Source organism: Moesziomyces antarcticus, assembly GCF_000747765.1.
Source record: "Moesziomyces antarcticus DNA, scaffold: scaffold_v10001, strain JCM 10317, whole genome shotgun sequence".
Lineage (NCBI taxonomy): Eukaryota > Fungi > Basidiomycota > Ustilaginomycetes > Ustilaginales > Ustilaginaceae > Moesziomyces > Moesziomyces antarcticus.
This window is the reverse complement of record NW_014639009.1, coordinates 418,064-441,461: the sequence shown is the minus strand read 5'-3', so window position 1 is coordinate 441,461 and position 23,398 is coordinate 418,064. Positions and strand designations below refer to the sequence as shown.

Below are 23,398 nucleotides of genomic sequence, written 5' to 3'. Positions count from 1 at the left end.
AGAGGATGGAGGTGAGACAAGTCGGAGGAGGTGAGCAAAGGCGCATACAGCCAGGGAGTCCCTCTCGCTGGAGAGGAGGGCCGCGCAGCAGGGCGCATACATCGAGGGTTGGGTGAGCGGAGTGGGTCTGTGATCTGCGACCTCTGCTCGGCTGGGAGGCTGCCGCATTGAGTCAGGGTGCAGCTGCGCAACACTGCTCCAGTGCCCGTCACAGTGTGGAGGTTGAGCAGCCGCCCAGAGCCCCACCAAACTCCTCGGCGCCATTTCCGGCTTTTCTTGCGTGCCGTAGCTGCGGAGCTCTAACACTCTCACAGTTTGGCCATGGCCAACTCCGCCACAGGTCCGGACCTAGACATCACATCACGAACGACGAGGGACACCATGAACACAAAATGCGGTGATCGTGTAAAGATTGCAACGTATACGAAGACTAGAGAAGACGCATACCGGCCGGTCCACCCTCGGTCTCCTTGCGGCCGCGCTCCGCCTTGGTCTGCTTCTTCTTCTCGCTGGCGAACGCCTGCTTGGTCTTCATCTTGCGATCCTTGCGCTCCTTCTTGTTGGCCTTGAGCGCGTCCTTGCGTGCCTTTCTGTCCTCCTTGCTCTCGTTGCGGTCTCGCTTGGCGGTCACCGCGATGGTCGACAGCCTGCGCGCCAACTCGCCGCCCTCGGTGGCGTCCGAATCGTACTCGTCGCCTTCGCCATCCTCGGTATCCGAGCCGGAATCGCTCGCTCCCGACGGCGGGCCCCTGCCGTCATCCTCATCCTCTTCTGCGTCCTTGCCTTCTGCATTTTGCTTCTGCTTGGCAGCTCCGCGTGGTTTCGAGTATCCGACGATCTCGGGGAAGCCCGTGCGAGGGTTGATGCGGATCTTGGGCAGGCGTTCTTCGTCGTTGAGAAACGCCGACGCCGACGGACGCTGGCTGGTGTAGCTCGTCATGCTTGGCGCCATGCCGTTGCCCAGCATGGCACGGTTGACGGCGCCGTTGCTGCCCCCAACCACACTGCCGGGCCGGAAGGCGGAGGCATTGCTGCCGCCAAACACGCTCTCTTTGGCCGTGATCGTCCGCGGGTGATTCTCCAGATTCGTCTTGGTACTCTGGATCGTCTCCACGTCCCACTTTTCGCGCATGTGGCTGCGCGGCACGGGGTCCACAATCTCCTCGTCGGGCGACTCGTAGTCCTCGTAGTCGCCCAAATCACCCTCGCCCTTGCCTTCGTCCTCGCCCTTGCCCGCCCATTCGCGGCCGTCGATGCGCGCACGGCCGAGCGCCTGACGCAGAATGGCGAGCTTCTCAGCAGAGGTCGAATCAACGCCGCCGAGCGCTTCGCGCAGCTTGCCGTGCTTGGTCTCGTATCTCGCGAGAAAGTCGTCCATGATGCCTTCAAAGTCCTCGCGCGTGACCGGCTCGCCCGCTTCGTCGCCGTCCGAGTCGACAAACTCCTCGTCTTCGAGCTCCTCGAGCGACGGGTCAAAGTCCTCGCGGATGCCGTACTTGCGTCCGAGCTGTGCGAAGCGGTCGTCGAGATCGGTGAGGCCCTTGTTTCGGAACATGGCCGAAGACGACATGGACCACGCCGTGCTGCCTCCGCCGATCGACGGCGCCTTGGTGCTTGCGGCTCGGCGCGCGAGCGCGCCTGGCTTGCCCTTCTTGCCGATGGCCGTGCCGCCGGCAGTGTACATGGTGCCTGCTTGCGAGCCAGCAACTCGCGAGCCGCCACGGAGCGAGGCGAGCTGGTCGCGCTCTTCGTCGTCGTCGTCTTCGCCGTGGTCCGAGCTGGGTGCGGCCCTGCGCTGCATCTCCTGCTGCTTCTTGAAGAGCGCCACTCGCGCTTCGAGCGACATGTTTTCCTCGCCAAGCTCGTCTCGCTCCTTCTCTGCGCGCGCGGCCGGGTCGGCCCAGATAGCCTCGTCGCCGCCCGGAGCATCGTTCCTCCACTCGTCGTCCTGACGCACCACGCCGTCCCACTCGCCGTCCTTGACGACCTCGCCAAAGAAGTCATCGTCCAACTCGTCGTCGACGAAAGCTTCGTCGTCGAGCGCCTCTAGCGCCTGCCGCAGATGTGGGTCCATCTCTGGCTGGAATCCCTGCAGCGATGGCTCGACGGCCAGATGCGACGTGAAGCTAAACGGCATCTCCTTCTGCGATGGCAGCACCGACGCTGGCAGGTTGAGCTTGCCATCCTGCGCCTCTTCTGCACCGTCCTTCAGGGCGAAGCTGGCGTCCTTCTTCTCCTTGCCCTTGCCCTTGTTGGCGCTGGCGGAGACGAGGATGGTGTCGACGGTCTCGTCGACATTCTCGCCGCCGCGCTTCACGTTTTCGTCATCGTTGATGGGACGCAGATGCTGCATGTAGTCGTACTCGGTGTCGTCAAAGTAGATGCCGTAGTTGGCTGCCTCGCCGATGTTGCCACGGATGGGCTTGCCGTACTTGTCGCGGATCACCGTGGCGTCGGCCTCGAGCTCGGCGCGCGTCTTGCCCTTGGCTCTCGACTGGTTGGCGGGGTCGTAGGAGAGCAGCACGTGTGCACCGGCATCCGGATCGTTGATGAGCGGATCACGCTGCGAGCGATGCACGAGCTGGAAGTGCTGTGCATTCTCCGAACGCCATATCGACTTGTTCTTGGTCTTGGACTTGGCTGGCATGCTGGGCTATCCTGGCGACCGCCACTCGCCTTGTGCGTGCGTTTCCAGGAGGGTTGCTTCGAAGGCAGCCGGGTCTATGAGTTTGCCCCACCTGTTTGATGTATAGGCGGAACGGACGGTGATGCTGTCGGTGTATCCAAGCCGTTCGGAAGGTGCTGATGAAGTCGGTGATGGTGTTGGTTGTGATGCAGACCTGACCAGTTGGGCTGAGCGCCTGACCTGTCAGAAAATTTTGGAGGAGCAGGCGGAGGCGGCTGCCGACTTTTTTTGGAGGTAAAAAATCCCGAAATGCGAAGGGCGTTCAGGGTGCAGCAGCTTTCTGGCTCTTCTCGACAACCCTCGCAGTTCTCTGAACGATTTCTCGATTTGCTCCACTCGGTCTGCTGCTTACATAAGCCAGATTTGCGGTCCGCCCTTTCTCAGAAGACAGCCTCACCTCAGCTCGGCTCACGTCTTTCCTCCACCAACTCGGCCTTCTCCACAACCTCTCACATCAAGATGGTCGCATCAACGACATCTGCATCGAGCTCGCGGCTCTTGCTGCCGGGCCAGCCACTTTCTTCCACGCTTGCGACCAAGCCAGGGAAACCGCAGCTCGAGCTCGGACTGGGCACATACTCTCGCGGCGACTACATCCTGTCCTCGCTCGTCGGCTACGAGACTCGCTTCCCGTCGACACCGGACTCTGCGCCATCATCGTCGTCTCGTTCGCAAGCACCAAAATCCGAGACAGTCTCGATCAGCGGTGTGGAGAATCGCTTTGTGGTACCGCGGCCCGACTCGACGGTGATTGCACGCGTGACGCGCGTGACGCCGCGCCAAGCGTACCTGTCGATCCTGATTGTCGACGGCCAGCCGTGCGGCTCTTCGTCATCCACCTCGTCTACATTCGTACAGTCTGGTCTTGGCAACCATGCAGCTGGCGAAGGTGAAGGGATCGACTTCCAGGGCGTCGTTAGGAGTCAGGATGTGCGCTCGACGGAAAAGGACAAGGTGAAGCTCGCCGACTGCTTCCGGCCCGGCGACATTGTGCGCGCAACAGTCATCAGCCTCGGAGATGCACGCAGCTACTACCTTTCGACGGCAGCAAATCATCTCGGCGTCATCTACGCCCTCTCGGCAACATCCGCAGGCGAATCATCCAATGCCCACCAGGGTCCCGGGTGGAACATAGCCGGAAACCAAATGGTGCCCATCAGCTGGAACCAGATGATCGATCCCATCACCGGCATCGTCGAAAACCGAAAATGCGCCAAACCCGACTCCATCTAGCCCTTTCCTCGACTGCACCTGTACACTAGCCTCCTCCCTCTTGCACACAACAATCCATCACATCGCACACTCGAACGCTCACATGCCCCGCATCGAGTGAGTCAAAAAAACATTGATTTCCGTCTAGAACAAGTGGGTCATGCAACACCACACCGACCTCGGACACTCGCGATGAGTGCAAAAGCCAGAGACTGGGCGTGAGTAGCATCCGTATTTCCTCTCCTCCGTGTACACTTTTGTTGGCGGGCGGGATTCGTGATTTGGGGATCCAGTATGTGTTTTTCTTTCAGTCCTTGCGGTGGAAGAGCGAGTTTTTGCGCTTGCTGTCTTCGCTCATGACCTTGACGTGCGGGTGGTCGGGCTGCTCGCCCGGTTTGCCGTCCTTGACGATGTGCGCACACGTGCGGATGCCCTTGAGCCAGTCGTCGCCATGGTCATCATCATCCTCGAACTCGGTAAGTCCGATGGAGCCCAGCCCGGCCGCGTGCGCGTCGCGGCTGATGCCGTCGATGGTGCCGCTGCGCGGCGACACGGTGCCCGAGCCTTCCGGATGCGCCTGCGCGTGCGCGCCGTCGATGGCAGACCGCAGCATGTCGGTGCTGTTGCTGCGCGACATGACGGGCGTGCGCGTGAGCGGGCTGTCCGTATCGCTGAACCGACGTCCGCGTAAAAGATCGCCGAGCGTGCATCGCAGCGAAGGCTCCACCGCCATCATGCGCGACAGCGCAGAGCGCGTCTCGCGCGGCAGCAGTCGGAAGATGCTGTCGGCCGCACCGGACGTGTACGTGGTCTGCGACGACGCCGACGACACGCTGTCGCTGCGGTGCTGATGCGGACGCACGTCATCAAACGCACCGCCTTCCGCACTGTCGCCAAGCGTCGAGCTCGGCGACGACACCACGGGGGACACGGCGCCGGGGCTCGCGACAGGTGCGCCGCCGTTGCCATTGCTGTCTTCGCCCAGCATCTTGTGCGCGTCGAACGAGTCGCTGAGCGACGGCGAGTGCGGGTTCGAATGGATCGAGTGCGGCGTCATGTAGCCTGCCTCCTTGGCCGATCGGATCTGCGGCGTGGCGGCATCGTCGGAGCTGGTGACCGGGTCGATGGACGACATGCCGAGCGTCCTGCGGATGGCCGACACGTCGTTGCCCGAGTTGACGCGGCTGGCGAGCGTGCTCGACGTTGTGCTGCCCTGCCGACTCGGCACACCGTCGCTCTTGGCCTCGGACGCCGGTGGCTTGCACAGCTCCGGATGCGAGTTGACAAACAGGCGGAAGCTCGGGTCGGTCTTCATGTCCGGCAGCTTCCAGGGGAAGCGGCGCAGGATCATGCACAAGAAGATGATCGCACAGCTCCACACATCCGTGAGGCGCGGATCGTACGTCTGCTGCGACAGCACCTCGGGTGCAAGGTAAGGGTCGGAGCCCACGACACCGGTGGCGACCACCTTGGTCTTGCCTGGCGAGTGGAAGACGGTGGCAGTGCCAAAGTCGATGAGCTTGACAATGTTGCCCGTAGTCATGACGCAGTTGTCGAGCTTGAGGTCGCGATGTGCGAGACCCATGGAATGGAGGTAGTCGACACCGTCGCAGATCTGACGGAAAACGCAGTAGATCTCCTGACGGCACATCTTGCCGCTCATGACGACGCTAAAAAGGTCGTAGGGAGCGTATTCCATGACCTCGTAATAGTGTCCGTGGTCGGAGATGATGTCGATGGTCTCGATGATGTTGACGTGGTGGAGGGTGCTGCCGATGCAGAACTCGGCGGTGACCTTTTTGATGTACTCCTTCTCGTTCTCGCCGGGCCTGCGCTGGCGGAACTCTTTGACGGCAAAGACGGTGTGGTCCTTGGAGCGCTTGATGAGACGCACGGTACCTCCGGCGCCGGAGCCGAGCACCTTGCCCCACTTTCCGTACTTTTTGGCGAGGTGTGCGTGGTCTTCGCCGAGGGGCGGCGAATCCTTGCCGTGACGCTTGGGGGTCGCGACGCCGGAGCGGCTGCTGTCGCTGCGGGAGTCGCTGTTGTGGTGGCCGATGTGGTTGTGGAGGAACTTGCGCAAGTCGGAGAGCGGGTTATGATGGTGGGACGAGTGATCCTTGTCCTTCTTCTTCTTGTGGTGACCGTCGTTGTCCGAGGGCGAGGCGGCGCCGCTGCCGCTGCCGGAGTGGCGGTCGGTGTTGCGCCGCGAGCCGAGCTTGGGGAAGATGAACTGCGGAGGCGTGCTGGTGGCTGTTTCGTTGCCGGAAGCGTCAACGCCGCGCGCTGATGCGAGGCCGCTGGCGCCGGCTCCCTGGACGGGCTGGAAGTTGGTGCCAGTCATGGCGCCGCTGAGCACCTTGTTGAGGCCGGACTTGGGCTGGCTCACGACGGGCGAGACGGGTTCGGACGATGCGTTGTTGGGCTGGAAGTGTGCGGAGGAGCCACCGGTGCCGATAGGTGTGGCGACGCCCGAGTGATCCGCGCGCTCGCTGAGACCCAACTTTCTGAGGTTCTCGGATCGAATTTTGGCGGCGGAGGCGCTGGGCCCTGTGATGGCATCGACGGGGCCGGAGACGATGCCGCTTGAAGCGTCGAGGCCTCCGGTGGACACGGGTGAAGCCACCTGCGCCGGAGAAGAGACGACGTGTGCGTTGTTGCTGGCAACGGGCGTGGGCAAGTCGGATGTCGAGGTGGAGCTGGGCTGTGCGGACGAGGCAGCCTGAGCGCGGGGTGAGGTAGTGTAGCCTGGAGCGGCCGAATTCTCTCGGAGCGTCATCTGATTTGTTTGGGTAGCGAGATGGACGACATCGGCGCCTCGACGCTCCTGGTCGGGCTCGGTGGTGTGGTGGACGATGGGGTCCATGGGCTTTGACGACAGCATGTTGGAGAGTAGTATCGATCAAATGCTAAGCCGTGGAGTGTGCAAGGGGAAAGAGTTGCAGCGAACGACGGATTGGACGGACTGGCGACTGGCGACTGGCGACTGGCGATACGTTGAGAGCGATCGCGTGGCCGTTTGTGTGTACGACCTCGGATGTGACAGGCCGAAGCGGAGGTATTGCGGAATGGAGAGGGTGGGACGAACCTTGGCTCGGAAGTAAGTGCGGCGCGTGGGTTTGGGGGGGGGGGGGGGGGGGGGGGGGGGGGGGGGGGGGGNGGGGGGGGGGGGGGGGGGGGGGGGGGGGGGGGGGGGGGGGGGGGGGGGGGGGGGGGGGGGGGGGGGGGGGGGGGGGGGGGGGGGGGGGGGGGGGTAGGGTTTGGTTCAGGCCGGCCAATTCTTGGCACTGGCGGCTCCGGGGGGGGGGGGGGGGCGGAATGCAGGATGCTACGGGCGTCTAGGGACGTGCAGGTAGCTCAGCTTGCCACGCGAGGAAGGAGCTGATTCGAGCCGTGAGCTGATCGTGCAGCGTCGAAGCAGAGAGCGATGAGCGACCGAGAAGAGTTCGTCATCCAAGGTGACGCGAGGGGGCAAATCGACACAGCGACGAGATGAAGCCGAGATAGGCGCCAAAGACGCAGCAAGGAGCAGGGATGGAGGTGGAAGATGTAGACAAGCGAAGGTGATGGTGGGAAGACGAGGTGGAGGCACGATGCACAGTTGGCCGGAGCAGGTGGGAGGAGAAGCACGAGGAAGAGGAGGAGGAAGCGGCCGAGTCGTAGGTGCAGCAGCTGCCATGCTGGGAGGAGGAGCAGCAGCCGCAGCGGGAGGCGGCCACCCAACCATCCGGCATCCGCACGAGCATCCGAGGCAGCAGCAGCAGCAGCAGCAGCAGCAAAATGACGGCAGCAGCCAAGTTAGACTGCCGGGGCAGCAGCAGCAGCAGCAGCAGCAGCACGAAAATCGCAGGGGAATCTGAGCGAACGAGCGATTGGGTGGCCCGCGCCAGAGCAGCCGGGCGCGGAAAAAGAGCGATGAAAATCGTCTTTTTCCAGGGCGAATGGGCCACCCCCCCCCCCCCCCCCCCCCCCCCCCCCCCCCCCGCCCCCCCCCCCACCCTTTTTTTTTTTTTTTTTTTTTTGGCCTCATTTCGGCCAACCCTCCCACCCGCACATCCGCACCACTTTTTTTTTTTTTTTTTACGGTACGCGGCACTCTGGATGCGCTATCCTCTTTGACTCGCGCGATCTGGCTTTTGACTCTGCCTTGATCGTCGGTGGCTCTCTCGCTCGGATCTGCATGAACTCAAGAGGTAAACAATAGCATACTTGGAGAAGAAGGAGGCTCGAGTGGCACCTGCTTATCTCCGAGTGGCCCTGCGTCAATAGCCGCAGTTGGAGCCAATAAAGCTGAGGCAGCAAGAGAGAGAGAGAGAGAGAGAGAGAGAGAGAGAGAGCGAGAGAGGGTTTTGACGGTTGAAAGAGAGAGAGAGAGAGAGAGACGCGTTTGTCAGTGCCTCTGACGACACGTTGGCCGCTCGGCATCGTGCAGCTGAGCCAGTCCAAAGCCACCGGAACTTGCGCGCGACTCAAAATCCCACACGTCAGAGAGCTCCACAGACCCTGGGTCTGAACCCGCTAGATGGAAAACTCGGTTCTCGGCATCCAGTTTGGAACCAGCAGGTGTGTCGAACGACGCTCAGCCGCCAAGACCCAGCAGACAGCTGATTGGAATTTCGTTAGACATCGCGTCATGTCTTGAGCTCGCAGCCCAACACGATGGACAGGTCAGAGCACCGCTCGCCAAGAAGACCAACCAGGCGCTAAGTTACCTGCGTCCATGACTGCACAGTGCTTGAATCCAAGACAGCTTCTTTTCGCTTCGGTCGAACTACTCGCGGTCGGCAAGAAGTCGACCTAACACTCGCGACTCGACGCTCAGCGCACATAGCGTGTTGAAGCAGGCGAGTCGTTGCACGGAGGCCGTCTCACCATGCGGCAATGCAAGGTCCCCCGCCAAACAACACCTTCTCACCACCGGCCCTCGTTCGCGCGCATGTGTGCCAGTGGCGACCCAAGCTGCTATGCGGTGCTCGGGCCAACTGCTGATGTCGACTGAAAATCGTGATTCCAACTTGCATTGCGCCGCGTGAGCTTGGAACGACAAAGTGAGCGGTAACTTATGCCAAAGCCTTGACAGTGCGGACCTCGGGGCTTGCCGATGCTGAGCGTCGGTCTTCGATGCACGACTCGCTCCAACGCCGAGATCATCAGCTGTCCAGCCGGTATGCGGATTCGAGCGCAAGACCCTACCAGATCCCCGGTCCATAGCGAGCGTCGATCGAAGCCTCTCAGAATCGGCGGAAGAATCAGCGTGAAGACTACCGCAGCGGTGGCACGGCAATCTCGGCCATCAGCGCCGCAGTCCTGCATCCGGCAATGTCGCAAGCACCCTACGACTGTCCTCACCTGTACACAGCGTCTGCATGCGATCGTTGCACCAGCCGCATGTTGTTCTCGATGCCCCCTGTATCGCGTGGGCGGCTTTCTAGGCTCCGAGGATCCGGCGGAACAGCTCTTCGGAGCACTGCAGGGTCCACCGCATCCATGCTCAGGTCTAGCGAACAACCCGCATGGCAACGTTCCCTTCGACCCAAGGCGGGGCAAGCCTGCTTTGGAGCTCGTGTTGGCAGCTGTCAGAACAGCGCGAGCTTCGTTCCAAGGCAGGAAATTCGGGCGCTCCCTTCCGTCGACCAAGCCGCGATGAAGCGCTGAACCCTGATGAGATTCCCGCTCGGCTGGCACACAACAAGGTTCAATCGCCAGCGAACACCACGCCAGCTGCACAACCCCGCACCGGCAATCTCGGCTGGATTGAGCTAGCGGCGGTTGCATGCTTCTGGAAGCGAACCCTGTTTCATGCCCGTACCACACACCCCGCAAGAAGCTATGCAAGCAGTGCCGTCAGACCGGCGATCGACGTACCCAACTGCCGGTCCCTCGGCACAATGAGCGAACGATGTTCGATGCCTGACTGGGCCATCAGCAAAATCCCCCACCTTGGCCTTGGTCGCGATCGTCTCTCGATCGATCTTTGAGTCAGCGGCGAGGGCACAGATGCAGCTTGAAATGCAGCCAACGAGCGCTCGACTCGATCGGGGAAGAAACAGCGAGATGAAGCCCAGTTTTGCATGCAACCTCTGCTGCTTCTTTTCCACCGGCGACCCTCAGCCTGCTAGCGTCCTACCTCGGAGCCAAGGATCAACGATCGTCGGTTGCAATCGTCATGCTCGCGTGCACGAGCTGTGCGTGGATCGCAACCGGACTATGGCGTTCCGGTTGAAGCTACAGGTGGGGTTGGAGGCGCGCTAATGGGCGAACGAGCGAACCCACATGCGCCACGTTGGCGTTGGCGCATCAATGTCGCCCTGCCCTGACAACCTCACCTTTTGTTGGGATGAAGTGGGGTCGTAGCTGCGCCCAACGTGCATCCCTGCTCAGGGGGATGGCTTCACTAGCAACACCGGGACTCAACCTCGGCGTTCGCCACCAACCAGTCCGTTGCTGTGGATCAGGACCGCCAGGCTATTGTGCGCTTCTTCCCCTTGACTGCACCCACATCCCAGTGGCAACAAGTATAAAGACGCACTGCTCGCCGGTGCTTTGGTCCAAGCAAGATACCCACACCTCTCCCCTCCCTCCATCCTACAACCCCTCCTCACCTCTCTCAACTCTTCTCTCTCCACTCGTTCGTCCTCGTTCGATATGAAGATCTCAAGCTCGCTCGTTGCCATCAGTGTGGCTCTGGCAGCTACGCTGGTGGGTGCGTCGCCCACTGCCGAACGTCGACAGACCTGTACTCTGCCGACCTCGTACAAATGGATTCCCTCGGCGCCTCTCGCCAAGCCCGCCAATGGTTGGGTGGCGCTCAAGGACTTTACGCACGTACCGTACAACGGCAAGCACCTCGTCTACGCCTCTACCCACGACCAAGGCACCAAGTACGGCTCTATGGGATTCGCGCCCTTCTCTACCTGGGCCGATATGGCAACTGCCACGCAAACGGCCATGAAGACGTCGGCTGTTGCACCAACGATCTTCTACTTTGCGCCGAAGAAGACCTGGATCCTGGCGTCGCAGTGGGGCGTAGCATCGTTCTTCTACATGACGAGCAGCGACCCCACCAATCCCAATGGATGGTCGGAAGAAAAGCCTCTGTTCACCGGCAAGATCGCTGACAGCGATACGGGACCGATTGATCAGACGCTGATTGGAGACAGCTCCAAGATGTGTCTCTTCTTTGCCGGTGATAACGGTAAGATCTACCGATCTTGCATGCCCATCGGCAACTTCCCCGGAAGCTTCGGTACTGCATCGGAGGTCGTCATGTCCGATACGAAGGCTAAGCTCTTCGAGGCTGTGCAGGTATACACTCTCGAGGGTCAGAACAAATATCTGATGATCGTAGAGGCTATGGGTAGTGGTGGACGTTACTTCCGCTCCTTTACGGCTGATAGCCTCGAGGGCAAGTGGACCGTCAATGCCGGCGAGGAGTCGGCACCCTTTGCCGGTAAGGCTAACAGCGGTGCCTCGTGGACCGACGATGTCAGCCACGGCGATCTGATTCGATCCAACCCCGATCAAACCATGACGGTGGACCCCTGCAGACTTCAGCTGCTCTACCAGGGCCGTGACAAGTCCGTCGCTACTCCTAGTTACGATCTCGCCCCCTACCGCCCCGGCCTTCTTACTCTCCAGAGGTAGGAGCCTTCACGTCCGCTCCTCGGATAGATTCATGTGCTCTGTGCAGAGCCCCCTCGACGTCACTTTTTTTTTCCTCTCCCGTGCTCTCATCACTGCATTGCCTAGACCTTCGCCCCTTGTCAATGTCCAGTGCTCCCTCTCACCCGTTGGCCTGTGTAGCCAGCATCCGGGAGATGCATTGCAGAATGAAGTCTGCCAGTGCGACCCGCCATGAGCAGCGACCCCACCAATGATGGCCTCGCCCAAACTCAATCTGCGGCTGCGATTCAGACTCTAACCTTTGCTCCTCGGACATTTGCTTTCGTATCGATGCCAGAGTGCTTTGCGAATTGCCAACTGCGGCATGTGCACTACCATTGCCAAAAAAAATGGGGGGCCCTGGGCGGAACAAGTGGAGGAGAAGAAACGAAGGTGGAATCCGAGTGTGCAGCAGCCCCGAGGTGCGCAGCGAAGCGGAATCTATGGCGGCATCTAGAAGAGAAGGCTTCCCGCCACGGCGGCGACCGCACAGCCCACCACGGCAGCCGAGCCCACGCGGGTCGAGGTGGAGCCCGAGGTGGTCTGGGAGCTGGTGTTGGAGCCGGACGAGTTGCCCGTCTGTGCCGAGTTGGAAATGGAGCTGGTGCTGGATGCGCTGGCCGAAGTCGAAGAGCCTGCGCTGGCCGAGGACGAGGACGAGGTAGGGGCCGACGAAGCCGAAGCCGTGTTGGCAGCCGCGCTTCCCGAAGCAGAAGCAGACGACGGAGACGAAGACGAAGCGGCGGAAGCGGCAGAGACGATCCTGCCCACGCCCCAGGGGATCGCTTGGCCCTCGGGCTGCCTGGCGTTGGGCGGCGTGGTCACGGCACCCGTGGTGTCGGCGATGGCGAATCGAGTGGTCCAGGTCGGGTCCTCGCCGTCGTGGGTGAACTGGAAAAAGTAGATGCCCGAGTTGGGCTCGACGTTGGGCGCGGTCCAGAGCAGCTTGCCTGCACCAGCCGAGGTGCCGTCGACGTCGGTGGCGACCGTGTAGAGCTCGGTCATGTTCTGGTTGGAGCCGGTCATGAACTTGATCTCCATGCTCTTCCAAGCCTGGTTGGTGGTGGTGTCCCACTGGATGAGCAGCGGAGATCCCTCGTTGGTGAGGCCAGGCGTGAGCGGCGAGACCGCCGAGGCTGCCGACGACGACGACGACGAAGACGACGACGACGAGCTCGACTGACGCTTGACCATACCGGGAACGGCCGATGCCGACTCGACGCTAGCCAGCGCGAACAGGGCCCAAGGGGCAAGGGCAGCAGCAGAGAAGAACTTCATGGTGGTGTTGGTGAGGAATGCAACTGTGACAAGGGCGAGCGTGCAGAGGAGTGGGTCAGTCATGTTTGCCAACATGCGCTGCTTGGATCAATCGTGACCTGTCGATGTGGTCGAAGGGCTGGCCTATACTTACAAGCAACGGGATTCTTGGATGAAATAGTTCAAAGTCGAAGGACGGTCGAGATGGCGTGGTAGAGCGGGTGTTGGCAGGTGGAGGGTCAAAAGAGTGACGACGGTGAGAGTGCTGGTGGACCTTTATGGAAAGGGGACAGGACGAAACCGGGGGAAAGGATGAGAGGAGGGGAGGGTCAAGAGTGGATATGGTGAGAAAGGAAGGCGAGCGCTGAACAAGATGGACTGAAACAGGCACGACCCGCCGACAGCATGTTGCAAGGTGTGTGGCAGTGTGGCACACACACTCGCCAGACCGAATTCTCGTCAAGAGGGCTGCGGGGCGCACATCGCAGCAACTCCGTCTCAGGCTGATCACGCTGCTGTGCGCTCGAGGGCGGCGGGATAGGGGTGGTGCTGGTGTGACGCCGCAAAAAAATGAAGAAGGCAGGCGGGCATTCGGTCGCAGCCAGTGCTGGTGGGCTGAGGAGCGCGGCAGATGTTTTGAGACCAACACTCGATGCACAAAGGGCCAGGGCGGAAAGTGCAGTCGCAGTGCAGCAGTGGGCGAATTTGACAGATCCGACGCGCGACTCCGAGGCTGGTTGAGTCGGCTGCTGCCCATTCCTGGCGTTGAAGGCGGTGCGTCGCTCTTCTGTCGCAGATCCGCCGATCCAAGCAATTCTGACGCCTCGGCTGCTCGCTCTTCGAATTCCACGGCAGAGGAACAATGCATGGCGGCGATGCACTTCTGCACGCGTGCGTTCCTGTCGCTGCCCTGTCGCTGCCCCCACTGCACAGCTGCAGCTTGCCAAGCGCCAGCAAGCCCAGCAAGCCCAGCTTCCACAGGAGGAGGACCCGACGCGCCAAACAGGCAGGGGTTGAGAATTGCGACCAAGGCATCGGCGTCGGAGTCCCAACCTCGTCTGTCGGCAGACGTCGCCCTTTCGCCAGCAATGCCCGACACTCCGGTCAAGAAGCGCTCGCTTCCATCGGCGACTCGACGTCTCACCTCCCTCCGTGCCGTAACTGAGCGTCTCGAGAAGCCGGTGCTGTTTGGCATGCAGATTCCGCAAATCTGTTCCCGGCGGAGCTGCACTTCTCCGACTTTGCTTGACGAAGCTTGAGGGCGGTGCGCTGTTGGGTTCCATAGCGGACAGCCGATTGTCAGGAACAGCAAAGTATCGAGGGATCTATCCTCCAGGGTCTCACCACTGACCCTCGCGGGGGCGACGCGCGGGGCGAATTTTCACGTTGTTAGATCTATTAAGCTCCGGAACTCGGACATCCCTTCTTCATCACGTGAGCCTGCTCAGCGCTGTCTGCGGGAAATTTTTGCAGAAATTCCACCAAAAATTTCGCTGTTGCGAGCGCTGCACCCTGTCGAGGCTTGGACTTGGACGAGAGGCTCGACCCTGAACCTCGCATTTGCACGCTCCACAAGGGCATTTTTTTTTCTTCTTCTTCTTCCTGCGCGCGGGGCTGCCACTGCGATAGCGCTCGTAGAACTCTTCGTTGCTTCTTGCAGTCCACACAACTCCCATCGTTCCGAAGCATACCTCTTCTTCCCGCAGGCCCGCCTCGATCCACTCGATACGCCGTCGGAACCTGCTAGACTCGTCGCATCGACGCTAAAACCTCGACCCTCGTCCTCGCACACTCCCACATCCGCACATCCATCAAGATGGCCAAGATCAAGCAAAAGGGAAAGTCGGGTGCGGCCAAGAACTACGTGACGCGTAACCAGGCCATCAAGAAGCTTCAGGTGACGCTTGCCGACTTCCGCCGCCTCTGCATCCTCAAGGGCATCTTTCCGCGCCAGCCCAAGAGCGTCCGCAAGGCCAACAAGGGCTCTTCGGCACCCACCACCTTCTTCTTCGCCAAGGACATTGCGTACCTCCAGCATGAGCCCGTGCTGCAGTCGCTGCGCGAGCACAAGACGTTTGCCAAGAAGCTCTCGCGCGCCATCGGTCGCCGCGAGTGGGCCGCCGCCAAGAACCTCGACGAGAGCAAGCCCACGTACCGACTCGACCACATCATCAAGGAGCGCTACCCGACCTTCCGCGACTCGCTCAAGGACATCGACGATGCGCTCTCGCTCCTCACCCTCTTTGCCAACCTGCCCGCCACGGACAAGGTGTCGGCCGAGGTGATCGCCACATGCTCGCGCCTCTGCGCCGAGTGGCAGTTGTACGTCATGAAGACCAAGGCGCTCAAAAAGGTCTTCCTCAGCATCAAGGGCATCTACTTCCAGGCCGAGGTGAACGGAGAGACCATCACATGGCTCGTCCCTTACCTCTTTACGCAGCACATCCCCTCGGATATCGACTTCCGCATCATGTACACCTTCCTCGAGCTCTACCAGACCCTGCTTGGATTCGTGCTCTTCAAGCTGTACACCGACGAGAACCTCGTCTACCCGCCCAGGTTCGACGCCACCAAGGACGAGCAGGCTGCCGGCTTTGGCGCGCTCAGCCTCGACCCGGCCAGCGCGGCTGTGCTGCGTGGCGAGAACGCGGCGGCCGTCGCTCCCTCGACCTCTTCCACCGTCATCACCGCATCCGGCAAGAAGGTGTCGGCGAGGGACGTCAAGAAGCAGATCAAGGCGATCGCCAAGTCGGGTGCCGTGGCCGACGACGTGGATGAAGCGGACGAGGCGGACGAGGAGGAGGCGCAAATCGAGGCCGAGCAGGACCAGTTTGTGGAGCAGCCGTCCAAGTCGGCCGAGGAGCAAGAGTCGTCGGCGCACCTCACCACGTTTGACGAGATCCAGGCCGCTTCGGCGGCGAGCGAAGGAGCAGCCAACGGGCTCTTCACGCCGTACGTCTTCTACATCTCGCGAGAGTGCCCGCGTGCGGTGATCGAGTTTGTGCTGCGCTCGTTCGGCGCGCTTCCGGGCCGCATCGGCTGGGACATGGTGGCCGGTGCCGGCAGTGCGGTGGACGAGGACGACGCGAGGATCACGCATCACATTATCGACAGGCCCGTGCCCGCTGGCGGCATGAAGAAGTACGCGGGCAAGCGCGTGTTTGTGCAGCCGCAGTACATTGTGGACTGCGCCAACGCACGCAAGCTGCTGCCTGCTGGCGCGTATGGACCGGGCCAGACTCTGCCGCCGCATCTCAGTCCGTTTGTCGACGATGCCGAGGTGGCGCGTCGCGGCGGCTACGTGCCCGAGGAGGCGAGGGAGCAGCTGGGTCTCGAGGCCGATGCTGCCGCCGCCCCATCGGACGACGACGAGGACGACGAGGATGTGGACGAGGAGAGTGCCGACGAGGACGAGGATGCGGAGGAGGAGCCAACAAGCAAGGCCGAGGAGTCGTCGCGACCTGCGCTTGCAGCGTTGTTGGCCGATCCTGCGGATGCCACGGATGCTGGCCTGCTGGATGCTGCCGAGCTCGAGGCGGAAGCGGCGGGTGGCGAGGATGCGCTGGAGGAGATGCGACGCAAGCACGCCGCAGCGCTCAAGGAGGCCAAGAAGAAGGCCAAGGGCAGCAGCGCCGGTGGAGCGGCGGCGCGCAAGAGCGACGAGCAGGAGGCCAAGGAGATGACCAAGATGATGATGAGCAATCGCCAGCGCAAGCTGTACGAAAAGCTCAACTACTCGTCCGGCAAGCGTGCCGAAGAGACCGCCAAGCTGCAGCAGAAGAAGAAGGCGCTCAACAAGAAGGCCGCCAAGGCGCGAAAGTGATCCGCCCTGGCCTGCATTGCATTGCACTCATTCTTGCGTTGTTGTTGTGTTCCGGGTATCAATGTCATTTCGTATATCGCATGCATGTGTGCTCGAGAGTGTGATGCCGAGCATGCAGGGTCCAAAGAGAGCCTCGGGGGCGATTCGTTTGCAATTGTTACGCCGGCGTCTGCTCGCTGGGATATTCGCGGCGGGGCAGAGGTGGGAGCGAGATACGGGAAGCGGCAGTGGCAATGTCTCGACTAGACGCGCCTCTGGATTCCCCGCTGCTTTTGGGCGTGCCTTGCCAGGCACGACGATGCGCCGATTCGGGATCGTCAGCCGCGCGCGCGGGGTCCATCTGTGGTTGGAGGACGACTTGATTGGTTCATGCGATCGCGATGCTCGCCGAGGCCCATCTACATAGCATGCTGGAGCAGATGGATACCGTGGGACTGCCCTCGTCACATGCATACGCTATCGATCGGGACGTGGGAGAGTTGCAAGCACATGGCGCCGTCGTTCCATTGTCCGGCTCTGCGGACCGCCGTCATGCTGCGAAATTTCGACGAGCAGCATCGAGCACGCATTGAGAGCAGCAGCAACCAACTCAGCTGCACGAGGCGGACCAGTCGGAATGCTGCAGCGCTGCGAGCCATCAGAGGTGCTAAATTCGTAAGAGCTGCACGTCGGAATTTTCCAAGGGTGGGCTCGATGCGTCTGTTTGCTCCAGCTGGGCTACCAGAGGCGGGGAAAGACAGCCTAGCTACAGCAGAACAAAGCCAAAGCCCTTCCGATGGTCGGGCTGCTCCGACGTGTGATTGATTGTTGTCTTGGCCATCAGCCGCTTCAGACGCAGAAGGTGTTCAGGTCGACAGCTCGGACGGCACGAGCCGCGCGCCGCTCTCGCCTCGACTCGACTCGCCTCGTCTCGCTTGGGATGGCGCCGTCTCGTCTCGGCTGGCTCGGCGGTTGCTTGCTCCGTGCGCTATTCCAGCCTCCGCCCTTCCGCACCTCCGCCCCCACCGCGTGCCGTGCCGCGCCGCCCGCCGTGGCTGGCCTGTCAAAGATCCATCCAAGGCTTGGCCTCGCGCTGTAAATTATCTCTCCGCACTCGCCTGCTGCATCATTCCACGCGCTTTCAACGGCATCACGTCCGGCTCGCCTGATTCCTTCCATCCTGCCAATCGGCGGAGCTGCCCTCCTCCAGCTCACCTCTCGAGCACAGCCTTGGGCTCTGGTCATCTCGTCGTTCCCTTCCTCCATCCGCACCTTCATCTCTGGAATCCCCTCCTCCCTCCTCGCCTCACCTTCATTCCATCTGGACGAGCCTCTGGAGCCTATCCCTGTCGCCACCTCTCTAGCCTGCTCGTGCCTGTCCTTTCGACAGGTCGCTCGCTAGATCGTCGAGATGCCCTCATCCATGCGCCGACCGCCGCCGGACAGGCGTAGCATCGTCAACTCCATGGGCTTGCCTCCCCGCGATCCGGTTGCCGAGCCCACCAGCCCCACCTACTACCCCACCTTCCCGCGCTCCCGTCGCGACAGCAACGCATCCGGCGCAAGACGCAGCGAACGCTCCTTTGGCGCAAGGCGCGCCGACGAATCCGACCACCAGTACGATGATCGCTCCCGTCGCTCGGCCCCGCGTCATTACGACGACGACCGTCGCCGCCAGGACTCGCGACGCGCCGACCGAGACGACGGCCGTCGTAGGTTCGACAGCCTTCCCGCTGCTCCGCGCTCTCACACCAACAGCACCCGTCGTCCCGCTTTGCCCGACTTCGATGACGACCGCGACCGCGATGTGCTGGATGACCTCGACGAGGAGGATGCCGATCAACTCGACGCCGACGACGCGCGCTCCAACAGGCGTCGCAGCATCAATCCGCCGCGTCGATCCATGGCCCTCTCCGACCGTCCAGCCGTCGTCAGAAAGCCCGTTCCCAAAAAGGCGGAGCGTGACCACGACGACGAGGACGACAACGACGACAAGGCCGACTTTGACCGCCGCCGCCGCTCGGTCAGCAACCCTTACGGCGCACCCGAGCCCTACGAAGAATACTCGAACGCGCGCTACGTCGAACGCGCACCCGCTCGCTCCGTCTCCAATGGCAACATGAGCCGCGATTACCGTCGCAAGTCCACCAGCGCTCGTCCCACCAAGCCCAGCTCCTACAACTCTCGCGACGCCCGCCGCGACGACCTCGAACGATCCGCCGACCGCGACTCGCGACGCTCCGATTCCGCGCGCAACGGCGGTGGCCTGCTCAGTCGCGTGCTCAGCCGAACCTCCGGAAGCAGCCGTGGCGACCTCAATGCCTCCCGAATGGAAAGATCCTCCTCACGCCTCAACCGCTACAGCGAGCGCCAGCCCGGCGCCGATCGCCGCGACGAGAGCGAGATCGAACTCGCGCGCATCGAGGAGGAGGAGATGCTGCTCGCCATGAAGAAGCGTCGCAGCGCTGCCAACCGCGCCACAAACGGCTACGATCAGGACGATCCTCGCTGGTACAGGGACGACCGCGACCTCCGCCATCCCGTCAACCGTTCGCGCGTCACCAACACTCACTCCGCTGGCCTCGAACGCTCCGCCAGCGGCGTCCGCAGGAGCATGGATCGCGAGCGACACCGCACGCTCGCAACCCTCGAGCGCAACAACCGTCAGGACGGCGAGTTGCCCACCGTCTCGCGAACCGATGCTGTCGCACGTGCCAGGTCCCAGTCCCACTCTACCTCGCAGCCACAATCGCGTAGCCGCGCCCTTTCCGCCTCTCGTTCCGCCGCCCCCCCTCAGCGTGCCTCGCGCGAGGCTGCCCTCGCCGCCATCACCGGCGTCTCCACCGGTGCAGCCGCGGCGAGCGTGGGCAGAAGCAAGTCGCAGCAGGCCGCTCAAGAGGACGATCAAGACAGCGAGTCCGAAGTGTCGTCGGTCGACGATGATCTTCTCCACGATGCCCCCGAGCCCGCCGATGTGCATGACGACGAGGCCGTTCCCGTTATTGTGGCCAAGCCAGTGCTCAACGGCTCCAAAGCAGCCGTCCCTGCTGCCGTCGCGTCGGCTTCCAAGAAGGTGCCCGAGACGACCAGTGACGACGAGCAGGATTCGGACGAAGACTCGGACGAGGACAGCACCGAACAGACCTCAGACGAGCCTCCCGTCGCAAAGGCGGCGCCTGCCATCTCCGCCGCTATGGTTCGCAAGCCATCCACCGCGTCCAAATCTAGCTCGCAGATCGTCGCCACCAGCGCAGCCGGCCGCGCTGCGCCCAAAGGCTACATGAACTTCACTCGCAAGTCTCCTGCCGCGCCAGCCGCAGCTCCAGCGACGAAGCCCGTTGCATCCAAGGCCCGTGCTCACTCCGAGTCGGAGGCGTCCTCTCAGGACAGCGAGGAAGAAGAGGTGGAAGAGACGCCAAAGCCATCGCGCGCGACGCCGGCTGCCGCAATCGCAGCTCTCTCGGGTGGAGTTGTTGCCGGAGCAGGCCTGCTCTCCTCCAAGCGCAGCTCCCAAGCCGACAAGGACCAGCGACGAGCCGCCAAGCTTCAGGCCGAGCAGGAGCAGAAGGCGGCCGAGGCGCAGGCCCGTGCCGAAAAGGCCGAGCGCTCGGCCGAGCGACGCAAGGCCAAGCAAGAGGCGTCTGCTGCTGCCGCCGCTGCGGCTCTCGCAGCCAAGGAGGCGAAGCGCAGCGAGAAGATCAAGATGAAGGAAGCTAGGCAGGCCGAGCTGGAGCGAAAGCGCGACGAGGAGTCGCAGGCGCGCGACCGAGCCATCCGCGAACGCGAGGAGGCCGAGGAGAAGCGTCTGCTGGCCATCCGCGAGAAGGAGCGCGAGCGCGAGGACAAGGCCGAGGCGAGACGACAGAGCCGACGCCGCCCGCACGGAGCCGGAGGCCCCAAGATGCGCGATGCAGGCGTCAAGCCGCTCACGCCGCAGCAGCGCCACCACCTGCTCAAGGCGCTCGTCATGCTGCAGATGCAGAGCGAGTGGGCCGAGGTCGAAAAGCTCGGCGCACTCACAGAGTACGGCTATCCCTTCTCCAGCCAGCGCTCCAAGCTCACGCGCGTCAAGACGTTCGAGCGCGGCGAAGATGCCGGCGAATACTCGGGCGCTGCGCGCGATCCGTACGCCAACGACGATGCGATGCGCGAGGGTGAGAACCTGCAGGAGCCGCTGCTGCTGCGCCACCTGTTCCACGTGCACCTCCACTCGTTCCCGGGCCTGGACCTGGCGCCTGAGAAGTACTGGCAGAAGCGCATCCAGCCGTTCTTCGATGAGATGGCCGCGCGCAACTTCTCGACGTCGATCGAGCGCGGCGAAATCTCCAAGCGAAGACTGTACGCGCTTGCCGCCACGCGCTACCTCGGAAGCTTTGTCTCCCGAGGTTTTGGTGTGCGCGGCGAAGGCGAGACGCGCGGTCCTGGTCTCGGCGACCCTGGCACCGAGAAATGGGGCGTCGGCAAGAACTGGGGCAAGGGCACCGTCAAGCGCGGCCTCGACCGTCCCGAGCGCATCGATGCGGAGCTGATGCAGAACATCGACAACCTCTTTGACGGCGAAGGAGGCCGCGTGTGGCGCGCTGCGGGCAAGGAGTGGGCCAAGGTGCGAGGTGATTGGTGCGCGTTCAAGGAGAGCATCATCGAGAGCGAGACGGGCCTGGAGGATGCCATCTCGTACCTCGACATCAGCAGCATCAAGAATCTGCCGCCGCACTACCGCAACTCGGTCGAATTCGCGCGCATCCACGCCGCCTACATCTTCTACACGCTGTTTGTGTCTGCGCCCAACGCCGACGATCTGTTCAAGATGGTTCGGGGCATCCACGCGCTGGCGCCGTACTGGGGAGCCAAGCAGCTGCTCAAGTACGCCAATGCCGAGACGATGATCTCGGGCATCCTGAGTCTGCTGCTCGCGCGACCCGGTGGCGCCAAGTCGCTCATCCAGCGCGTGTTTTCGTACGTGATTGGCAAGGAGGCGGCGTACATCCAGAAGGAGTTTGTGGTGCCGCTGCGCAAGGAGATCGACGACCCGGAGCTCACCAAGAAGATCGAGGACTACGTGCGACGCGGCGACCGAGTCGAGTCGCGCCGCGTGCAGCGCGAGGCCAAGAAGCGCGGCGAAGACGTGCTGACCACCATCCTGCTCACCGCCGGCGGCAAGTTGGGCGGCGAGGCCGAGAACCACGTGCTGGAGCTGCAGCGCTGCTTTGCGCTCTCGCCGTACCGCGGCAACCTGTCGCTCGCGTATCCCGAGACGACGCCCGCCGGTGCCGACCGGCCGCCGATGCCGGCGTGGGGCGCGCAGGGCGCCGAGCACACGCGTGCGCGCAAGTTTGCGCTGCTCAAGCTGCTGCTGCGCGAGAGCCTCAAGCGGCGCGATCGCGAGCAGGCGGTGGAGCTCGCGAGCGGCAGCCTGATCCCGGCCATCATCAAGGACTCGCTCGAGACGGTGTTCTATCCGGCGATCCGCGAGATCGCCGGCAGCGCCAACCTGAGCGAGAGGCTGGGCGACCTTCAAAAGTTTATCGACGACATGCTCGAGACCAAGAAGAAGGGCGGCAACAGCATCGAGGACTGGATCGCGCTGGCGGCGCGCCACGAGCAGTCGCTCTACGTGCTCTTCCACGAGTGCGCTCCCATCGCCAAGCCGCTGTGGGACTGGTGCCAGCTGGGACTGGACTACATGGCGCTCTCGACGACGGATCCGGCGCATCCGGCGGACCGACGCGCGGCGAACCTGGAGATCAACTTTGAGGAGCTGCTGCAGGACTCGCGGCTGAGCGATGCGGATGTCAAGAAGATTGTGGGCGAGGCGGAGCGGCTGGCGCGGTACAGCAAGTGGATGAAGGTGCGGTACGAGCTGGAGGCGCGCAAGAACTACTTGCTGGCCAAGCCCGAGGCTGCGCATCCGGGCGGCGTGTCGGAGCGCGATCTGACGGACGAGACGATGCGGCGCGAGGTGAAGGACATTGATGCGATGATGCGCGATCTGATGGAGGAGGCGGGCGAGACTTTCGACGACGGCGTGTGCGAGGACGGCGTGCGCGGTACGGAGAAGTACGACTTCCCCTGGGCGTTTTTCGACGAAGTGGATCCGCTCAACCAGCACCTGGCGGCCGAGGAGGAGGCGGGCGAGCTGCGTGTGCCCAAGGTGGCGGTGGGATTCCCGCCGCCGAGCCTCAAGCACATCCGCAAGCTGCAGCCGCTGTTCTGCGAGCTGCTGGCGTCCAAGCTGCCCGAGTGGCAGTCGGAGGACGTGCTGGGCCAGCTGCAGAGCGATGTGGGCGGCAGCAAGGCGCGCAAAGGCAAGCCGAGCCTGAGCCTGAAGCCGAGGAAGGCCAACACGAGCTTCAGCGAGTCGGCGAGCATGGCGCCGGCGTACCCGGCGGAGAACAGGAGCATGCTCAGCACGGCCACCTCGAGGTTCGGCCGTCTGCGCGTGCCGAGCCTGTTCGGACGCAAGTAGCGCTCCACACATACACACATTCATTATTTCTTAGTTGTGATCACGGTGCCAGATACAGTCTTAATTCAAGTTCGTGGATCTGGAAGATGGCGGACGAATGTGCAAAGGGCTGCATGGCATGGTGGTGTCGGGAGGTCTAGGGTGCGGGGTGCGAGGTGCGGGGATGAAGACCGGGGATTTGGTGCGGGGCCAGCGGCGGAAGGAGTGGAGGTGTGCGTAATTACCCGCCGCCCCGCCCGGCGCGCGCTCGTGCGGCGTTTAAACGCGACCCCGCATTGCCGGTCGGAAGGGCGTTGCCGACCGACGCTACCAC

The 23,398-nt window shown here is 62.6% G+C and overlaps 8 protein-coding genes across 8 annotated transcripts; 5 read left to right on the top strand and 3 right to left on the bottom strand.

Annotated features, from left to right (window-relative positions):
• Window positions 1-430: 430 nt before the first annotated feature.
• Window positions 431-2,647, bottom strand: PAN0_001c0154 (LTV-domain-containing protein; the record flags this gene model as incomplete). The annotated part of the gene is made up of 1 exon (XM_014803774.1): window positions 431-2,647. One exon carries the CDS (start codon window positions 2,645-2,647, stop codon window positions 431-433), a length of 2,217 nt encoding a protein of 738 aa, XP_014659260.1.
• A 498-nt stretch (window positions 2,648-3,145) lies between these two features.
• Window positions 3,146-3,919, top strand: PAN0_001d0153 (uncharacterized protein; the record flags this gene model as incomplete). The annotated part of the gene is made up of 1 exon (XM_014803773.1): window positions 3,146-3,919. One exon carries the CDS (start codon window positions 3,146-3,148, stop codon window positions 3,917-3,919), a length of 774 nt encoding a protein of 257 aa, XP_014659259.1.
• A 286-nt stretch (window positions 3,920-4,205) lies between these two features.
• Window positions 4,206-6,782, bottom strand: PAN0_001c0152 (pkinase-domain-containing protein; the record flags this gene model as incomplete). The annotated part of the gene is made up of 1 exon (XM_014803772.1): window positions 4,206-6,782. The coding sequence occupies one exon, from the start codon at window positions 6,780-6,782 to the stop codon at window positions 4,206-4,208; it is 2,577 nt and encodes an 858-aa protein (XP_014659258.1).
• A 2,629-nt stretch (window positions 6,783-9,411) lies between these two features.
• PAN0_001d0151 (uncharacterized protein) lies at window positions 9,412-9,876 on the top strand (the record flags this gene model as incomplete). Its single annotated transcript, XM_014803771.1, has 1 exon — window positions 9,412-9,876. One exon carries the CDS (start codon window positions 9,412-9,414, stop codon window positions 9,874-9,876), a length of 465 nt encoding a protein of 154 aa, XP_014659257.1.
• Window positions 9,877-10,543: 667 nt separating this feature from the next.
• PAN0_001d0150 (alpha-L-arabinofuranosidase axhA) lies at window positions 10,544-11,542 on the top strand (the record flags this gene model as incomplete). The annotated part of the gene is made up of 1 exon (XM_014803770.1): window positions 10,544-11,542. One exon carries the CDS (start codon window positions 10,544-10,546, stop codon window positions 11,540-11,542), a length of 999 nt encoding a protein of 332 aa, XP_014659256.1.
• A 471-nt stretch (window positions 11,543-12,013) lies between these two features.
• On the bottom strand, window positions 12,014-14,012 carry PAN0_001c0149 (uncharacterized protein; the record flags this gene model as incomplete). Its single annotated transcript, XM_014803769.1, has 4 exons — window positions 12,014-12,861; window positions 12,972-12,984; window positions 13,267-13,465; window positions 13,528-14,012. The coding sequence occupies 4 exons, from the start codon at window positions 14,010-14,012 to the stop codon at window positions 12,014-12,016; spliced, it is 1,545 nt and encodes a 514-aa protein (XP_014659255.1).
• Window positions 14,013-14,633: 621 nt separating this feature from the next.
• PAN0_001d0148 (pescadillo-family protein) lies at window positions 14,634-16,640 on the top strand (the record flags this gene model as incomplete). The annotated part of the gene is made up of 1 exon (XM_014803768.1): window positions 14,634-16,640. The coding sequence occupies one exon, from the start codon at window positions 14,634-14,636 to the stop codon at window positions 16,638-16,640; it is 2,007 nt and encodes a 668-aa protein (XP_014659254.1).
• Window positions 16,641-18,030: 1,390 nt separating this feature from the next.
• On the top strand, window positions 18,031-23,085 carry PAN0_001d0147 (uncharacterized protein; the record flags this gene model as incomplete). The annotated part of the gene is made up of 1 exon (XM_014803767.1): window positions 18,031-23,085. One exon carries the CDS (start codon window positions 18,031-18,033, stop codon window positions 23,083-23,085), a length of 5,055 nt encoding a protein of 1,684 aa, XP_014659253.1.
• Window positions 23,086-23,398: the final 313 nt, after the last annotated feature.